This window comes from Muntiacus reevesi, chromosome 2 (assembly GCF_963930625.1).
Source record: "Muntiacus reevesi chromosome 2, mMunRee1.1, whole genome shotgun sequence".
NCBI lineage: Eukaryota > Metazoa > Chordata > Mammalia > Artiodactyla > Cervidae > Muntiacus > Muntiacus reevesi.
In genome coordinates, this window is record NC_089250.1 from 227903012 (window position 1) to 227918869 (window position 15858).

At 57.7% G+C, this 15858-nt stretch overlaps 2 protein-coding genes across 6 annotated transcripts; one reads left to right on the top strand and one right to left on the bottom strand.

Annotated features, from left to right (window-relative positions):
- The first annotated feature begins 10 nt into the window (after positions 1–10).
- On the top strand, positions 11–9162 carry CDK10 (cyclin dependent kinase 10). 5 transcript variants are annotated; one of them, XM_065925222.1, is made up of 13 exons: positions 11–236; positions 4243–4315; positions 4932–5003; positions 5647–5749; positions 5882–5963; positions 6075–6142; positions 6561–6613; positions 6779–6848; positions 7394–7453; positions 7801–7924; positions 7996–8135; positions 8308–8360; positions 8553–9162. In XM_065925222.1, the coding sequence occupies exons 1-13, from the start codon at positions 168–170 to the stop codon at positions 8657–8659; spliced, it is 1074 nt and encodes a 357-aa protein (XP_065781294.1). In that variant the 5' UTR covers positions 11–167; the 3' UTR covers positions 8660–9162. The 5 variants fall into 5 exon arrangements, with proteins under 5 accessions (XP_065781294.1, XP_065781293.1, XP_065781296.1 ...); XM_065925221.1 differs by lacking the exon at positions 11–236 and adding an exon at positions 2006–2158; XM_065925225.1 differs by lacking the exon at positions 11–236 and adding an exon at positions 2222–2574 and having other exon boundaries at positions 4243–4411.
- Positions 9163–9186: 24 nt separating this feature from the next.
- On the bottom strand, positions 9187–12907 carry SPATA2L (spermatogenesis associated 2 like). Its single transcript, XM_065925240.1, has 3 exons — positions 12800–12907; positions 12288–12591; positions 9187–10540 (listed from the first exon to the last, which is right to left on the bottom strand). Exons 2-3 carry the CDS (start codon positions 12588–12590, stop codon positions 9614–9616), a joined length of 1230 nt encoding a protein of 409 aa, XP_065781312.1. The 5' UTR covers position 12591; positions 12800–12907; the 3' UTR covers positions 9187–9613.
- Positions 12908–15858: the final 2951 nt, after the last annotated feature.

A 15858-nucleotide genomic window follows, 5' to 3' on the forward strand; every position in this document is an offset into this window, starting at 1 on the left:
CATCTCTTGCAGTTCTGAAGTGCACGCTTCCTGTTCAGGACCAAAGGGGCTGGCACAAGCACCCAGCAGTGGGAGTGAAGGAGGTGTAGCCACCCCTGAACCAAAGGTGGGACTCTGAGGTGTCAGGACCCAGAACAGAGACGGGCTCTTAGCTTGAGTACCACGTGATGCGGAGAAGGTGGATGCAGCCCCAGCACTTGGAACGCTGGCTCTGTCAGAGCCACCCCGGGGTGAAGGTGAGTTGAGCTGACAACTTCCCCTCTTTCTGGCTGTGTTTGAGGACTTTCAGTGGGGAGGGGCCATTTGGGGACTCACAGCCTCAGATGTCCCATCCTCATCAGCAGCCCTCAGGTCAGAGTTCACTCTTCCGGGTTGGCTGGAGAGTGTCCTGCCCTGTCTGAGCTCACATGTTTAGTCTGGTGACAGTGTGTGTCAGCTTTCTTCATTCCTGGAATGATCAGCAGGCTGCATACAGGGGGTATCTGTCTTTGTTGAGGAGGATCATATCTTTTTAGTAGTAAATAGTACAAGTGACTTCCAGTCAATGAGTTTTGATATAACCAGTAAAACAGACATCTCATATTGACATTGTTTACTAACACATTGTCAATATACTCATTTGTATTTATTTACATTTATTTGTGCAGTCTGACTGCCACGACTAAATATTTATACAGAAAGGTCAAGCCCATACAAAGGTGAATTTGATCACAGAGGGTGAGCATACTTCTCCTCCATAAAATTTCTAGTAGCTGTTGCATTTCTATCATTTGACCTAGAAATTGCTCTCCTACCCCTGCCCTAAGCATCTCAAGCAAATAATCCAAAAACTTGTTTAGTTGCGTCCAACTCTTTTGTGACCCCAAGAACTGTAGCCCATCAAGTTCTTCTGTCCATGGGATTTCCTAGGCAAGAATACTGGGGTGGGTTGCCATCTCCTTCTCCAGGGATCTTCCCAACCCAGGAATCGAACCTGCATCCCTGCATTGGCACAGCCACTGAGCCACCTGGGAAGCCTCCAAAGTTATGTTTACTTTGGCATTAATTCTAATCTCATTATTAGCTATAAATTTAGCTTATTAGAATTCAAAAACAACCAGAATGAAGTGAATGTGGTAATTAAATAATTTTGACTCATTATTTCCTTTCATAATTATCAAATGTCCTTCACTTACATTAGTAGTATTTTAGCATTTACAGTATAGTTCCTCCTGAGCAAGCCGTGTACATGACTTACCTGTTTACTGCTTCCAGTGAGAATGTAAGGTGCCCTAGGGCAGACTCGGACATGGGCAAGCACGTAGTGGGTGCTCAACAAAGCTGTGTTAGGGGACCCATTGGTCCCAAAGTCCGTCCGTCGCCGCGTCCCGTCAGTTCTTTCCACATTTCTCAGACGCCCCCTCTACTCATCCCCCTGGCTCTGCCAAGCCTCTCCCTTCGTGGCTCCGGGTTGGTACTCTAGTGCTCCAAGGGAGAGCTCTAAAGCACAGCTCCCACTGCCGGGAGGACACCACAGATTCCCGCCCCCTCCAGCTCCCCCCTACCCCGCACCCCCGGGACCCATTGCAACCCCCTAGACCTCTTCCTCCTCTGGTGGCCATTACCCAGCGCGCCGGCGCAGTCACGTGCCTCTGTGTGTGTGTGTGTGTGTGTGTGTGTGTGTGTGTGTGTGTGTGTGTGTGTCTCGCTCTGTCGTGTCCGGCTCTTTGCGACCCCATGGACTGCATAGATTGTAGCCTGTCAAGCTCCTCTGTCCAAAGAATTCTCCAGGCAAGAATACTAGAGCGGGTTGCCATATCCTTCTCCAGGGGATCTTCCCAACCCAGGGACCAAACCAGGGTCTCCTGCATGGCAGGCAGATTCTTTACGGTCTGAGCCACCGTACTTGAAACTAAAATAAAGCTAGAATCTTGGTAGTCTGAGCGCTTCGTAGAAACTGAGGTTCTCTGGGATCTTGGGGAGATTTCCTTGGTAACTGTTGCTAAGGAGGGGACGCCCGGAAGTAGGCAGTGCGCCTGCGCCCAGGAACCCTGGTCTGCGCCTGCGCAGATGGGAAGCTCGAGGGGCTGCTTTCGGCATGGGGGAACCGGAGCCGGAGCAAATCCGTCTGAAGTGTGTCCGTAAGGAAGGCTTCTTCACGGTGCCTCCGGAGCACAGGGTACGAAGAGGGCCTGCTTTGGTAGCTCTCTCCTCGCTAGCGGCAGGGCGGGGCTGAAACGTACTAGGGCCCTCAGCGTCGCGCTAAAGCGCCAGGTTTCCGGCAGCAGAGGGAACGGCAACCCCAGCGGTCCTCGGGGGTCGCGTCCGCGCCAGGGACTGGCCGGCTGTCAGGTCGCTGTCCTCCTCGTCAAGGCGCGCTGCAGCGCGGGCGTTTCTTAGTTTTGCGTCCGGGACGGGCGCCTCGTGTCAAGGGAGAGTAGTCGTGGGAAGTGTTTGAGGCGTGTCTCCTACCAGCCTGTGGGTGCACTGGGCGGGGCCCCGTCTGTGACCCGGCAGCTCCGCCTGTGCCTTGCTCCGCGCGGGGCCTCTCCGTGTCTCACTGTCACGTAGTCCTTTCGAGGACCCTTCGTAGAGGTGAGAAGGGTGAAGCTTCGAGTGGTTTTACTATGGTAGACGACTCGTGCAGTGGCAGGTGTGATCTCTGGTGGCGGGTTGTTTTGACTACTTGCTGGTGCTGTGCGAGGCCGCGTCAGTGTCCAGTAAGAATGGTAACAGACTGAATGAGTGAGCGCAGGAGCCAGCCTTGAGCCGTCCCCCCGGCGTTGTTCACTGAAACGCAGCAACTGCTCTCAGTTAAGGCATACCCAGAGGAGGACAGCGCCAAGTGCGCAATAGGAAGTGCCGCAAGACCCAAGTGTCGGGATCTTGCAGAGGAAGAAATGTTTTCGGCTGGGGCTCAGGAAGCAGTTTTGAGAAGGGGCAGCATTTCTGCTGGGCGGGTATGTGTTACTGGGTTTTGGATGCAGAGATGAGGCAGGTGGGCTTGCTAGACCTAGGAAGCAGCGGGAGCAAAATCCCGCGAAATGCAGTGTGTACAGGAAGCACCAGGGGTTCCGCAGAGAGAGAGAGAGGGAAAGACGGAAACAATTAGGTTGGGATGGGATGAGGGAAGGGGTTCATTCGGGCCCAGGTGACCCTGACTTGGTTTCCCAAGATGGAGGGCAAGGTAAATAGAGGCAGAGAGAGAGTCCAGAGAGGGGCAGTTTAGAACCTGAAACTTGACACATGTGCGACCCACGGGGAAGTGCTACAGATGAAGGTGTATTCGGGTACAGGCTCTGCTAGAACTTGGAGACCCCAAAGTACAGTGCTTTAAGGACAGGACTTTTATTTCTGGTGCCCCTAACATCACACAGGTGTGCCAGGCACTCAGGTTGTCTGTTTTTGCTCCATCAAATCCCAGCCTGCCTCAGGAGGCAGGAGTGAAGGGCAACCAGCTTTCTTTGATCACGAAGTTGTGCTTGTCCCTGTGCACATCGCACTGGCCAGAATTTAGTCACATGGTTACACCTAGCTGCAAGGGAGACTGGGAACTCAGGCCACCATCTGAGTTGCCATGTTCTCCCAGCATTGTTTCATAACACAGCGGAAGAAGTAATGTATGGATGTTGGAGACAGTGTCTGCCACTGTGTCTGGTATATGCTTTGTGAAGGTCTTCAAGCTTTTTCATGTCCAGAGCTTTGTTTATTTATTTATTTATGGTCACACTGCTCAGCCTGTGGGATTTCAGATCCCTGATCTGGGATCAACTCTCACCCTCGGCATTGAGAGTGCAGAGTTCTAACCACTGGACCACCAGGGAATTGCCTAGAGCATAGTGTAGACCATTGCTGCTCAAGTGGACTTTCTGTGATGATGAAATGTTCTGTCTTCTGAATTGTCCACTGTGGTCACTGAACTGCATGGGGCCATTGAGCACTTCACGGTTCATGCAGCTGAAGAAATGAACTTTTAGTTTCTTTTTTGTCAATTTTAACCAAATGTGGCTGGTAGTTACTCTTTTTAAGCAGCACACATCTGGACCATGGGCTTGAAAGGGAGTGGTTGGACCGACTTTGATTTCAAAGTGTCTGGCCAGTATCATCACCCCATTTTCTCAACTGCAAACCCAAGTGTGCGGTCACCCCTTTGTTTGGTGCCCAGGACAGGTGCTGGCTCTTTGGAACAGCTTAAGTGTCAGTATCCATCTCTGGTTCCCTTAGCTGCCAGATCCCTTCACTGCCAGCACCTCTCTCTTTCAGCTGGGACGGTGCCGGAGCGTGAAAGAGTTTGAGAAGCTGAATCGCATTGGGGAAGGCACCTACGGCATTGTATGTGAGTGGCTAAAGTGGCAGGCCTGGGACCCAGGGACTGTCCTGGCAGCAACTGTGTCAGGGCTGGAAGGAGAGTGCCGGTGACCTTTAATCCTTGGTATAATTGCTGTCGATTTCATACCATGACTGAGTGAATGGAAGCATCAGGTTGTTCATGTGTCCCTGTGAGTGGAGGTCACTATCACACCATCAAGTGTAGCACCGTGGACAGTGGCCAGAGGTGCAGCCAAAGCCACTGGGACGTCGGTGTGCATCACCGTGCCACGGGTGTGGAAGCTGCACAAATCCCCACAGTGCTCTGGGGAGCAGCTTCAAAAAGATAAGGCTGCTTTTGTCACGATAAGGACATTATTTGCTGTTAGAACACAGAAACCGCAGAACACAAAGCAGTGGTCTGCACTCCAGCTCTAAGAAGGAAACGTTCAGGGAGACTCTTCTAGCCCAGGGCCTCCTATCTGCTCAAACCAGGGGACTCCTCAGGGAGCACCTGTCTCCCAGCCTTGGACTATCGCTTGCACAGGGTACCAGCAGTCAAGGAAGAAGAGCAAGGGTGCCCCCAGGTGGCAGGAGGGCAGGGGGTGGGCCTGGATCCTACTGTGGAGGCACTTCCCTTCCAGATCGGGCGCGGGATACCCACACGGATGAGATTGTCGCCCTGAAGAAAGTGCGGATGGACAAGGAGAAGGATGGTGAGCTGGGAGGGGCCGCTGCACCACTTGCACTCAAGTGGGAGGGGATAGGAAGATGCAAGTTGCCTGAGCTCCCTGAGTGGTGCATGCATGATGGTCAAAGGAGGCTGGTCTCTAGGGGGCTGCAGTCTGGCCCTGCCTGTCTCCCCTGGACTTCTCCAGCTCACCATCGCTCCTCCACACCCTAGCCTCAGCTACCCTGAGCTATGTGCAGTTCATCCCCTTCATCTGTCCTCTCCCTCCTGCTGGCTGACTCTGCCTCCTCTTCTGTCTCAGCTCAGCGTCACCCTCCCCAGGGCTTTCCCACTGAAGACTGGGCAGGTAGCCCCTGTGTGCTGCTCACACCCCTGCTGACCGCCCCTTGGCTGCCTGTGCGGGCAGGGCTGTGTTGTGCTCACTGGGGGCTGGCTGCCATACACAGTGGTCAGTACAGAGAGCTACTTGTGTTTGATGGAGGAGGAGAGGGTTAAAGGTGCTGGTTTGGATAGCCTTGCCTCTCCTTGAGGTAGCAGGCAGAGTTCTGCTGGGTAGGGCTGGGAGTCACTGAGGCAGCTGGCTGTCAGGGGTCCCTGTCTGCAGGGGTGGGGTCACTGAGCTTGGGCCAGCTGCAGAAGTGGGGTCACCAAGGCCAGCCTGGTTGCAGGGGTCCCCATCAGCAGTCTTCGAGAGATCACACTGCTGCTTCGCCTCCGCCACCCCAACATTGTGGAGCTGAAGGAGGTGGTTGTGGGCAACCACCTGGAGAGGTGAGCGGTCTGCTTGCTGCCCCCACGTTAGGCCCTGCCCAGCATCTCCGTGCTTCCCTTCCTGCTGCCCAGGAGGGTCCCTTGGCTCACCTGGGAGGAGGTGGGAGGTGGCTTGCGTTTCTCCCTCTTTAGCATCTTCCTGGTGATGGGTTACTGTGAGCAAGACCTGGCCAGCCTTCTGGAGAACATGCCAACACCCTTCTCTGAGGCCCAGGTAGGAGGCAGGGGCTGGGGTGGCAGGGGGTGGGGGGGTGCTGTGGTGAGGGGCTTCCCAAGCCCTTGTTAGGCACATTGTGCCAAAAGCAGGCCTCCTGGCCTTCTGCAGGTCAAGTGCATCGTGCTGCAGGTGCTCCGGGGCCTCCAGTACCTGCACCGGAACTTCATCATCCACAGGTGGGCGGGGCTTGTGGCATGTGGGCGGGGTGACCGCCAGGCTGACTCAGCACCAACCTGCAGGGGAGTAGAGCAGCCTCAAGGCAGTGGAGTTCCTGTAACTGGTCCCAGGGGAGGGCGGGACCGGATAGCACCTGTTTTCCCCTCTGCCCGGCAGATGGCCCGGGAGGAACCTGTACTCCAGGGAGGCTCGTGCGGCCCTGGGGGGACCAGGGGCAGGACTCCACCTCTCGGGAAGTCACTGAGAGCTCTCTGCTGTTTGCAGCTACCGAATGGCCTTGCATTACCTGTGCTCCTCCTAAAAAGTGCAAACAGGATGAGATGTGTGGGGAAGCGTTCTGAGTGTTGCTGCAGCGGTGACAACCTCGTTCCTGCACGTGGGTTTCTGGGAACCACTGGTGTTCTTTTTCTGTCTTAGGGATCTGAAGGTCTCTAACTTGCTCATGACGGATAAGGGCTGCGTGAAGACAGGTGGGTGCAGGTGCTGCCTCTATGATGGGGTCCGTGAGCAACCCTGCACTGGGGTGGCAAGCTGGTCTCCAGAAGCTCCCTGCACACTACACACTGGCTCGAGGTGGCAATGGTCAGCCTTCCCTGGGTGACACTCTCCCTCCCATCCCTCTGCCTCCATCTCAGCGGATTTTGGTTTGGCTCGGGCCTATGGCATCCCAGTGAAGCCAATGACTCCCAAGGTGGTCACACTCTGGTAAGTCCCTGGAGACCAGGGGAAGTTTGCGCAGGTGTGGGTGGGTCATGCTGAAGTGGCTAGAGCATCTTGGAGGTCTTTCAGCTGCCAAGAAAGAGCAGTGCTGTCACGGGGAGGGACCTGCCCATCCAGATGGGGTGCTGTTCTGTCCTGAGGCAGCCCTGCCCCCAGCTGGCTCTGAGTTGCTCAGAGGGGAGGTGGCTTCACCACTGGAGCATGGGAACAGCACAGGTTTCTGCAGTTCTCACTTGACATTTTGAAGCAAAACAGGGTGTGGTTCAGGGCAGGCTGCGTTCTGCTGTGTGTCACTCACCCCGACTTGTGTAGAAAGGCCAGCATAGGACACTGCAGCACTCAGGGATCATCCAGTGATAGCAGTATGTTTGTCGACCTTTCATGGAAGAGACAGCCTTAGCTGGGGTTTATGCTCCCTCATCCCAGGCCATCTCTGGCTCTCAGGCAGGGTGGTGGCCGGTGGGTGCCCCTTGGAGGCCAGGCTGGAGGAGAGGAACTGCCAGATGCAAAGCAGGGGCTTCTGTTCGCAGGTACCGAGCCCCTGAACTGTTGCTGGGAACCACCACGCAGACCACCAGCATCGACATGTGGTGAGAGGTGGATGCTGCTCCCAGGCCTCTCAGATGGTGGGGTGGTCTTGTGGGACCTGGGGGTGGGGTGCGGGCAGCTGTGGGGCTGGGGTCTCATCAGCTCCCAGGAAGATGGGCCTATGCCTGGGGTCCTGAGAGGCAGAGGGAGACAGCCCCATCACTGCGGACCTGCCCTCGTGGCCATAAGAGGCATGCTGAGACTAGGTCACGTGGTTCAGCTGGAGACCCCATTCATCATCCCATCATGACCGCCTCCCAGCTCTGCCCCCAGCCTCCGCCCCTAGCAGGTAGGGGACTGGTCCAGGTGGAGCCAAGGAGCTGAGAGGAGACCCCACACTCCTCTGCAGGGCAGTGGGCTGCATCCTGGCTGAGCTGCTGGCCCATAAGCCCCTTCTCCCTGGCACTTCCGAGATCCACCAGGTGGACCTGATCGTGCAGCTGCTGGGGACCCCCAGTGAGAACATCTGGCCGGTGAGTGCCAGCCCTGCCCTCCTCCCTCCTGCCCCTGCTGGCCACCGGCCTTTACTGGCCCCTCCCCACAGGGCTTCTCTCAGCTGCCGCTGGCCAGCCAGTACAGCCTGCGGAAGCAGCCCTACAACAACCTGAAGCATAAGTTCCCATGGCTCTCGGAGGCTGGCCTGCGCCTGATGAACCTCCTCTTCATGTACGACCCTAAGAAAAGGTGCTGAGAGGGGCCAACACGTGCATGAGTCAGGCCGACCATGGCGGGGTTCTGTCGGTTTACCCAACTTTCTGTTGTGAGGAAGGGAACCCCGGGGGCTCTGCGGGGCAGCTGTGCGGGAGACGAGCCTGGCTGGGCCTAGGCCCCATAAACAGTGAGGTCTCCTCTCCAGGGCGACGGCCGGTGACTGCCTGGAGAGCTCCTACTTCAAGGAGAAGCCCCTGCGTGAGTCTTCCCTGCTGGCACTGCTGGGGGTCTTTATGTGTAGGGTGGGGGTTAAGGCAGGTGGGTGGTGGGGCCCAGGTGGGTAGGGGCTGTTTTGGGCCACGTAGGGAGGCTCAGGAGGGGAGCAGCAGAGGGTGGTGTGGGACCCCTCCTTCACTCAGGGCTGATGCAGTCCATTCCCCCCACCCCCAGCCTGTGAGCCGGAGCTCATGCCCACCTTCCCCCACCACCGTAACAAGCGTGCCACCCCAGCCACGTCCTTGAGCACTGAGAGCCAGAGCCGGCGCTGCAGACCCTGATGCGTGGAGGCACTCCAGCTGAGCACGTCGCCTCCTGTGCCCCTGCCCACCTCTGCCCTGGGACAGCAGAGTGTGGACCTTGGAGGTGATGCCAGTGGTACACTCTGAGGACCCAGCCACCCCAGAGGCCGGCCCACAGGGCTGTGACGCCACATCGTGGCTGGACTGGGTCCCACCTGTGGCCAGGCCTCAGACCCTCGGTTCCCAGGAGGAAATCTGGCTGAGCCCGTCTCAGCGGGTGTTGCTGGCTTGGGACAAGCAGCCCTCAGACCTTGTGTGGTCACTTCTGTCCCCAGTTGATCCCCAGGATCTGCCTGGAATGGAGAGGCCAAGGTGACCCCCCCTGGTGGGGCTGGCAGACTTCGAGAGGGGAGGAGGGATGGAGATGTGGACTGAGTCTGAGCTGCTCTGAGACCCCTAGAGTGAGAGCCTTGGGCTGTGCCCTGTGCCCACTCCCCCTGAGGCCCATGGGGAATGGGGGTGGTCCGAGAGATAAATGCTTTCCTCAGACGCGGTTAGAGCCAGTGTCCTTTAATGTACTTGGAGGTTGTGATTTGTGTGACGTGACAGGTGTGGGGGAAGGGGGCAGACGGCCTGGGGTGGGGGCACCATTGAGCAGAGGCCACACAGAAGACTGGCACCTGCCCCAGGATTCCTGGTGGGCAGAGCACCCCCAGCCCAGTGAGCTGGGGATGAATGCTGGCATCTGCGCCGTTACCACTGGATCTGGGGTGGGCAGCCTTTGAGGTCTCCCACCCTGCCTTCCAGAGTGGGGGGTGTGCGACCAGTGGGGAGCTGTCCATGGAGGGTGAGTCCCCACCTCACCTGGTAGGGCAGACACTCCACTCAGCAGGAAGAGCAGGGTGGCCAGTGGGCGGGGCCTGAGGCGGGACAAGCCCCAGAAAAGCACCACGGAGTTTCTCTGGAGAGCCCTTGACCTGGGGCCAGCGGGGTCTAGGGCCCAGCCGCGGGGCTGTCATAGAGCAGGGCGTCCACCTGGGCTCGCTGCAGCCACAGACGCCGCTGGCTGTTCCCACGCAGGGTGCGCAGGCTGTGGCCGGGGTGACAGCTGGGAAGGGCAGCACAGTGGGCGGCGTGCAGCTGGCGACACGTGTCGCAGCAGAGGGCGGGCAGGGCTCCCGGGGCCAGGCAGGTGTGCATCTGGTAGCCGGGAGGCTCGGGGACAGGTGGGGGACTGGCCTGCTCAGGGCTCCTAGGGGCGTGGGGAGGGGCCAGGTCCCCAGGCCGACTAAGCAGCTCTCTACGCAGTGAGAGGAAGGAGAAGGCTTCAGGCTGGGGCTCCTCCTCTTCTGAGGCCCCGGAGGTGGGGCTGCTGGCCTCAGCTGACTCCCATGGCCCGCCCCCCGCCCCCCACAGTCTGGCACTCTGCTCCCAGAACTGAGGCCGGCAGGCCAGTTCTGAGGCAGGTGAGTCGGGGCCGGGCGAGGGCCCCCCATACAGGCTGGCCTCATCTGAGCCCTCGTCCTCCTGCACGTCCCGGTACAGGTCCAGCCGGGCCTGGCACCCAGTGGGCGAGCCACGGCGGGGCAGGGGTGGCTGTTCTTCCTCGCGGGCCAGTCGCTGCTGCAGCCAGGCCACACAGGAGGCCACGTCCACGCTGGACCGCCGTGCCTGCAGCAGCTCCTCAGCTGGCAGCACGCTGGTGCCCAGCTGTGCCAGCACCTCACCCAGGATCTCGCACTCCAGCCGCAGGGCGAAGCAGCCCAGGGCCACTTGCACCAGCTGGCGGGCAGGAGGCAGGGCAGCCACCATGAGGCGGTGGGCGTCCCTGCGCACGTAGCCCATCTTCTGGAAGCTCTGGATGAGGAGGTCCTCCGAGAGTGCGCCCTTTAGCACGTGCACGTAGCCCCCAGAGAACGTCTGCAAAGGAGGGGGTCGGTTGGTGGCAGCCCCCCCCCCCGCCCCCTCCCCTGCAGACCTGATGAGCTCACTTCCGGGTGGTGCAGCCCTGGACACAGCCTCTACCCAGGCTGGGGGCGTGAGCTAGGTTTTTGTCTAGGCCAGCTCCCCTAGGGCACGCAGGAGTACCCCCAGCCCCTGCCTAATTCATAGGCGATACATCCATCTCATGTCTTCCTCTACTCCCTCTACTAGGTTCAGTTCTTGGTTGAGAAACTGGTATCCCGCAAGCTGTGCAGCCAAAAAAAGAAAAAAACAGATGTTCAGGTCACCCCTGAGGTTCTAATATTGGCTGAGGCAGGCCTAGGCATCACAATCTTTTAAAAGTCTAATACATTTCACCTGCATCATAGAACAAACTAAAGAGCCCCTATGCTGAGAAATCTCATGGCCCTGAGTCCCTTCTACCTCCTGTCACCTGTAGGGGTTTGCTCCTCTAGTTAGTTTACTGTGTGTGTACCTGCTAAGTGTCTAGTTATGCAAACACAAAAACAGAGGCGTTTTTCTACTTCTCTGAGCAGGTAGCCACCTAAACACTTTATTCTGAGCTCTATTTTTTCAGTTTCTGAGAGCTTTCTCCATTATGACAGGCTGTGTAGCTTTCCACCACATGGATGGAATGTGTAGGTTTTGGAGGCTCCAGACTGCAGAGGAACTAAAAGTTTCCTAGGATGGTGATCTTGTGTCTCCCAGTCTATGACTCTGGGAACCCATGAGTGCTCTGCTTAGAGCCACACATAGGGGGGCTACTGTGTGTAAGATTGTACCCAGGGCTGTACCTTCACCCCTCAACAATGGACCTTATGCTGGCCTATTCTTGTGTCTGTTTCCCAGAGGAAGAAATGGATTCTTGCCCCAAGCCACAGCCAGAGGAAGGCAGCAGCAGATCCCATATAGGTCTGCTCAACACTGAAGCCAGTTAGCGTCTCAAGATCAGGCCTGCCCATTCTGCTCCTGGCCCCTGTGGGGCTGGATCCTGCCCTCTCATCTGAATGGATGAATGAAACCCCTAGCAGATGTCCCCGTGGAGCGGTGGGCCCCAGAGCTCACTGTCTCTGAGAGAGGCTGCTGTTGCCATGACAACCAGCGGAGGCAGCCGCCCACGTGCCCAGTGACGTCATTATCTTCCCACTCTTCTGAATTATCTCAGAGCACAAAGCAGCCTTCCTGCCCCCTCCTGCCAGCCCGCAGCTCACCTGGAGGGGCCAGGCCGGCCCTGGGCACAGCCTCTACCCAGGCTGGGGGGTGAGCTAGGTTCTTGTCTAGGCCAGCTCCCCTAGGGCATGCAGGGGTACCCCCCCAGCCCCTGCTTACTTCATAGGAGATACAGCTACCCCATGTCCTCCTCTACAAAAGGGATCAGCCCACATCCTGGAGGGATTAGGGTGATCATGGAATGCCGAGTCGTTCTCATGCACCTGTCCTAGGATTTCTATGGTAACGGACACAAGACCGCTCTTCATGCAAAGAAACAAGCTTTAAGAGGCAGGATCCCCTGAGAAGGCAGATACCCAGACAGGTATTCTCAGCCCTAGGAATACCAAGGGAAACCTCGGCCACGCCCAGGACACTGGCACACTGAGTCCTCTGAAACCAATCTGGCTTTGTGGACATCTGCAGTCCCTCATCCCAACGGTAGCCTCTGTCCGGGCGATGCCCAGCACCCAGTACCCGGGGCAGGGAACCTCCACGCGGCCCGGCGCCCTACCTTGATGGTGGTGAACTCCTTTCTCCACGGCAGCAGGTACAGGTGCACGGCGGCCAACTCCAGCAGCTCGAAGGCACGGGCCAGGCCGCGCAGCGCGGGGGCCAGGTCGGCGCGCCCCCACAGGCCGTCGGTGAGCAGTGCCAGCGCGTCATCCTGCAGCGCCCCGTGCAGGTCGAAGTCTTCCACGAGGATGTGCCAGAGCACGGCCCGCAGCGACGGATCTCCGCACACGCCCGCGCGGCCGCGCCGCAGTTCCCGCTCCAGGCACAGGCGGTAGTCCTCGGACAGTGAGCTACTACCCATGCTGGCGGGCAGGAGTAGGGTGTCAGCACCCAGAGGCCCCTCCCTGCGCACTCCGCTCCTCCAGAGTCCCCGCCTGAGTCCACAGTACCCCCCCACCCCCAGCTGAGCGCCCCTGGTGTCCACAGTACCCTGTTCCCTGGAGACTTGCGCCAGCTGAGTCTCCCTTCCCAAGCAGAAATCCGCTTTTGCTCAGCAGCCCGCCGCCCTACCTCTCTGCCCCCAGAGGCACCGAGCGCCCGCCGCTCCGTTCGGGCTTCTCAGCAGGCAGCAGCGCGCTTCCGCCGGGGACGGCTCCGCCCCTCGGCTTTGGCCCGGACGTTCTGGGCGGAGTCTCTGCGGGGGCGGGGCCTGGTCGGGGCAGGGGTGCACAAATGCAACGCACCTGGACTGCCCATGAAGGGTGCACAGCAGGCGCTCCTACCCAGGCTGGCACGGGGCGCTCTCCTGCCGCGGGGGCAGACCACCAGAGCTGGTCCCTTGGGAACGCTAGGCCTCCAGGGAAGCAGGTACCGAGGCTCCTCGTGGGCACATCGGGGTCCCGGGCCGAATTTTGAGGGCGGGGCTACCGCGAGGGGGCGGGACCCTCCTCGTCGCCTAACGCGGATGACCAGACGTGGGGAAGAGGGCGGAGCCGCCCTCTGACTAGGCGGGGCCGGCGCTCAGGGTGGGCGCCAGACGTGCGTTTCCGTGTGATTTAAAACAGCAACCCGGTGGTCCATTTGGTGACTCCGCGCTTCCGCTGCTGGGGGCCCCGGGTTCCATTCGTGGGCAGGGAAGTTCCTCGTGCGCGCCTCCCAAAAGAAAAAACAGAACAGCAACGTGGGCCTCTTTGACTCGGTCAGAGATTCCAGGCATCTAGGCCCAGATGGGCCACAGCTTCCAATTTCCTTATTCTGGTTTTCCTGCCTAACTCACCGTTAAGACTGTGTGGAGAAGGGATGTGTTCGCTCCTTGGGCAGGCAAGGCTCCGCGATTTCTGGGACCCTAACCTCTCCAGGTCAAGTGGAACCTGACTGGGGAAAAGATTTCTATACTTTGAGAAAAAGATCATAACCAAGTAGGGAATCTGAGCCGAGCCGTGTTTTGGCAGCACCGCTGAACGTTCCAGTCTTGCACTTACTGTTTACCTGACTCACAGCCCCCTCCAGGCTCGCATCAACCCTGAAGGGACATCTGACTTCGCACACCTCCAAGTGCATCCTTGTGTGAAGGAAGAACAACTGCGCTTACTACTCTCCTCAGCTCATAGTGGTTTATGGTGGGTGCACAGCGCCTGCCACTCTGTGGCATCGCCTATGGCCTTGCCCACGGCGCCCCTCCCCCACAAAGGTGATCGATGAACGTGGTGGACACACCCTTGGCGCACATTGTTGCCAGTGTGCAGGCCTATGTGTGGACAGCGTTCTGCTTCGTGTCCTGCTCTGCTGCTCCACTCGGGCCCTCAGTGGCTTTAGGTGCTTGCTCTGGATTGTTGTGTGCTGCTCCAGGGAGCAGGCCTCTGTTTTGGTGGGACCGTTGAACCTGGGTAGGTCTTGGCACTGTCCTTTCATAGAGGACACAGAATGAAAATGACAGTGTGTGGATTCCTAGGTTAGGTCACAGAAACACCTTGTTGTCTTGAGATGCTCAATCTTGGAACCTAGTCACATGCTGGGAAGATGCCAGCAGCTGCATGAGGGGCTAGATAAAATTCAAACTCCATAGAGCCCGGGAATGTGAGCTTATATAATCAAGTTAAGACGAAGTCAGACTGGATGAGGGTGAACCCTAAGCCCAGTCAGAACAGTGTCTTTACTAGCAGGAAGGTTACACACTTCGAGAGGAGGCATATGATGGACACAGAGACTTGCAGCCACGGGCAGAGGCTACAAGAGCCCCCAGAGCTGGACCAAGGCAGGGAAGGGATCTGTCTGGCACTCTGCCGGCCCACGGTTCTGTGGACACCCTGATTTAAGACTTTAGGACTTTGAGAGTAAACTTTCCATTGTTTTGTGCTCCCCAGTTTGTGTTGTTTTGTTATGGCATCTAGTTAGTTACAGGAAATGGACGTGGGCTTCGCATGGCTGTCCTCACAGCCCTGAGGCCCTTGCTGATGGCAGAGGTGTAGGCGAGTCTCCAGATGACCCTAACCCCTGGACCTTGTGTCACTCCAGCTTGAAAACTGACCTAGTTGATGCTGCAGGGGGAGCAGAGATGAGACTTCCAAACTGAATCTTGCCGAAACGGGAGTTTCAAGAGCAAAGCAAATGGCTGTCCTGTGTTTAAGCTGCCAAGTGGACTGCCTTGTCACCCAGCAGGCCACCCTGCCTCCTGTGACCTTGGGCTACAACCGGGAGTGGAGTAGGTAGGTGGGTCAGTTGATACTTACCTTGGCCCAGCACGCTGCACAACCACATGTGTGGCCCTGTCTCCCAGGCAGCACTGCTCTCTGGATTTTCCAACCTTATCTTCACCAGTGCAATGCCTAGGTTTCCTGTCTTGTGTTTTACTTTGCATTTCTTGATTTTTAAAATGATTTCAGACACTTCTTATGCTGATTAGCTTTTTAAATTTCTTCTTCTTAAGACAGACTGTTCATAGCCTTTGCTATTTTTCTAACTGGAGCTCCTGCCGTTTTCTTGTTGATCTGCAGGATTTTCTATGTGAAGAATCCATCATTTACTCGTTCTATGGAGGGCCACAGGTGGGGAGAGGCTAAAGAACTGGCCCAGAATCACAAGCAGGAAAGCTGTCTGATTAAGGGAACGAGACAGCCTCAGGGCCAGCAGGTGCCCACCCGGTCAGGCCTAGCTTGAGACCCACCTTCACCTCCACCTGCTCTGTGATGGGGACTTTACAGTCCCATCCTTGAGATGTCCCCACCAAGGCCTGGACCAGGGATGTCATCCTCCCCAGGCTTCACAGCTGGCTGGGGCTCATGTCCAGGGCTGGGGGCTTTCCTCTGGAGAGGGCAGAGGTGGGAGACAAGGGCAGGAATTCAGAGGCCCCAGGTTCTGAGAGCAGGGCAGGGTGAGTGGGTGGATGCCTGCTTGTTTGTTCTTGGGGTGCTGGTGGGCAGGTTACTCCTGCTCACAAAGGCTCCCAAGACAGGCAGCTGCCCCAGTGCACTGGGCCTGTGCCTGCCCTTCAGGTTACGTCCACTGGTACCCTCTGGCCTCTGGAGTCAACCTGCTGGGCTCAAAGCCAACTCTGCTCTGGGAGGTGTGCCCTGGAGGAGGCAGTCACTTCCTCGTGCCTCACTTTTCTCACGTTCTCCTGCAGAGCCCTG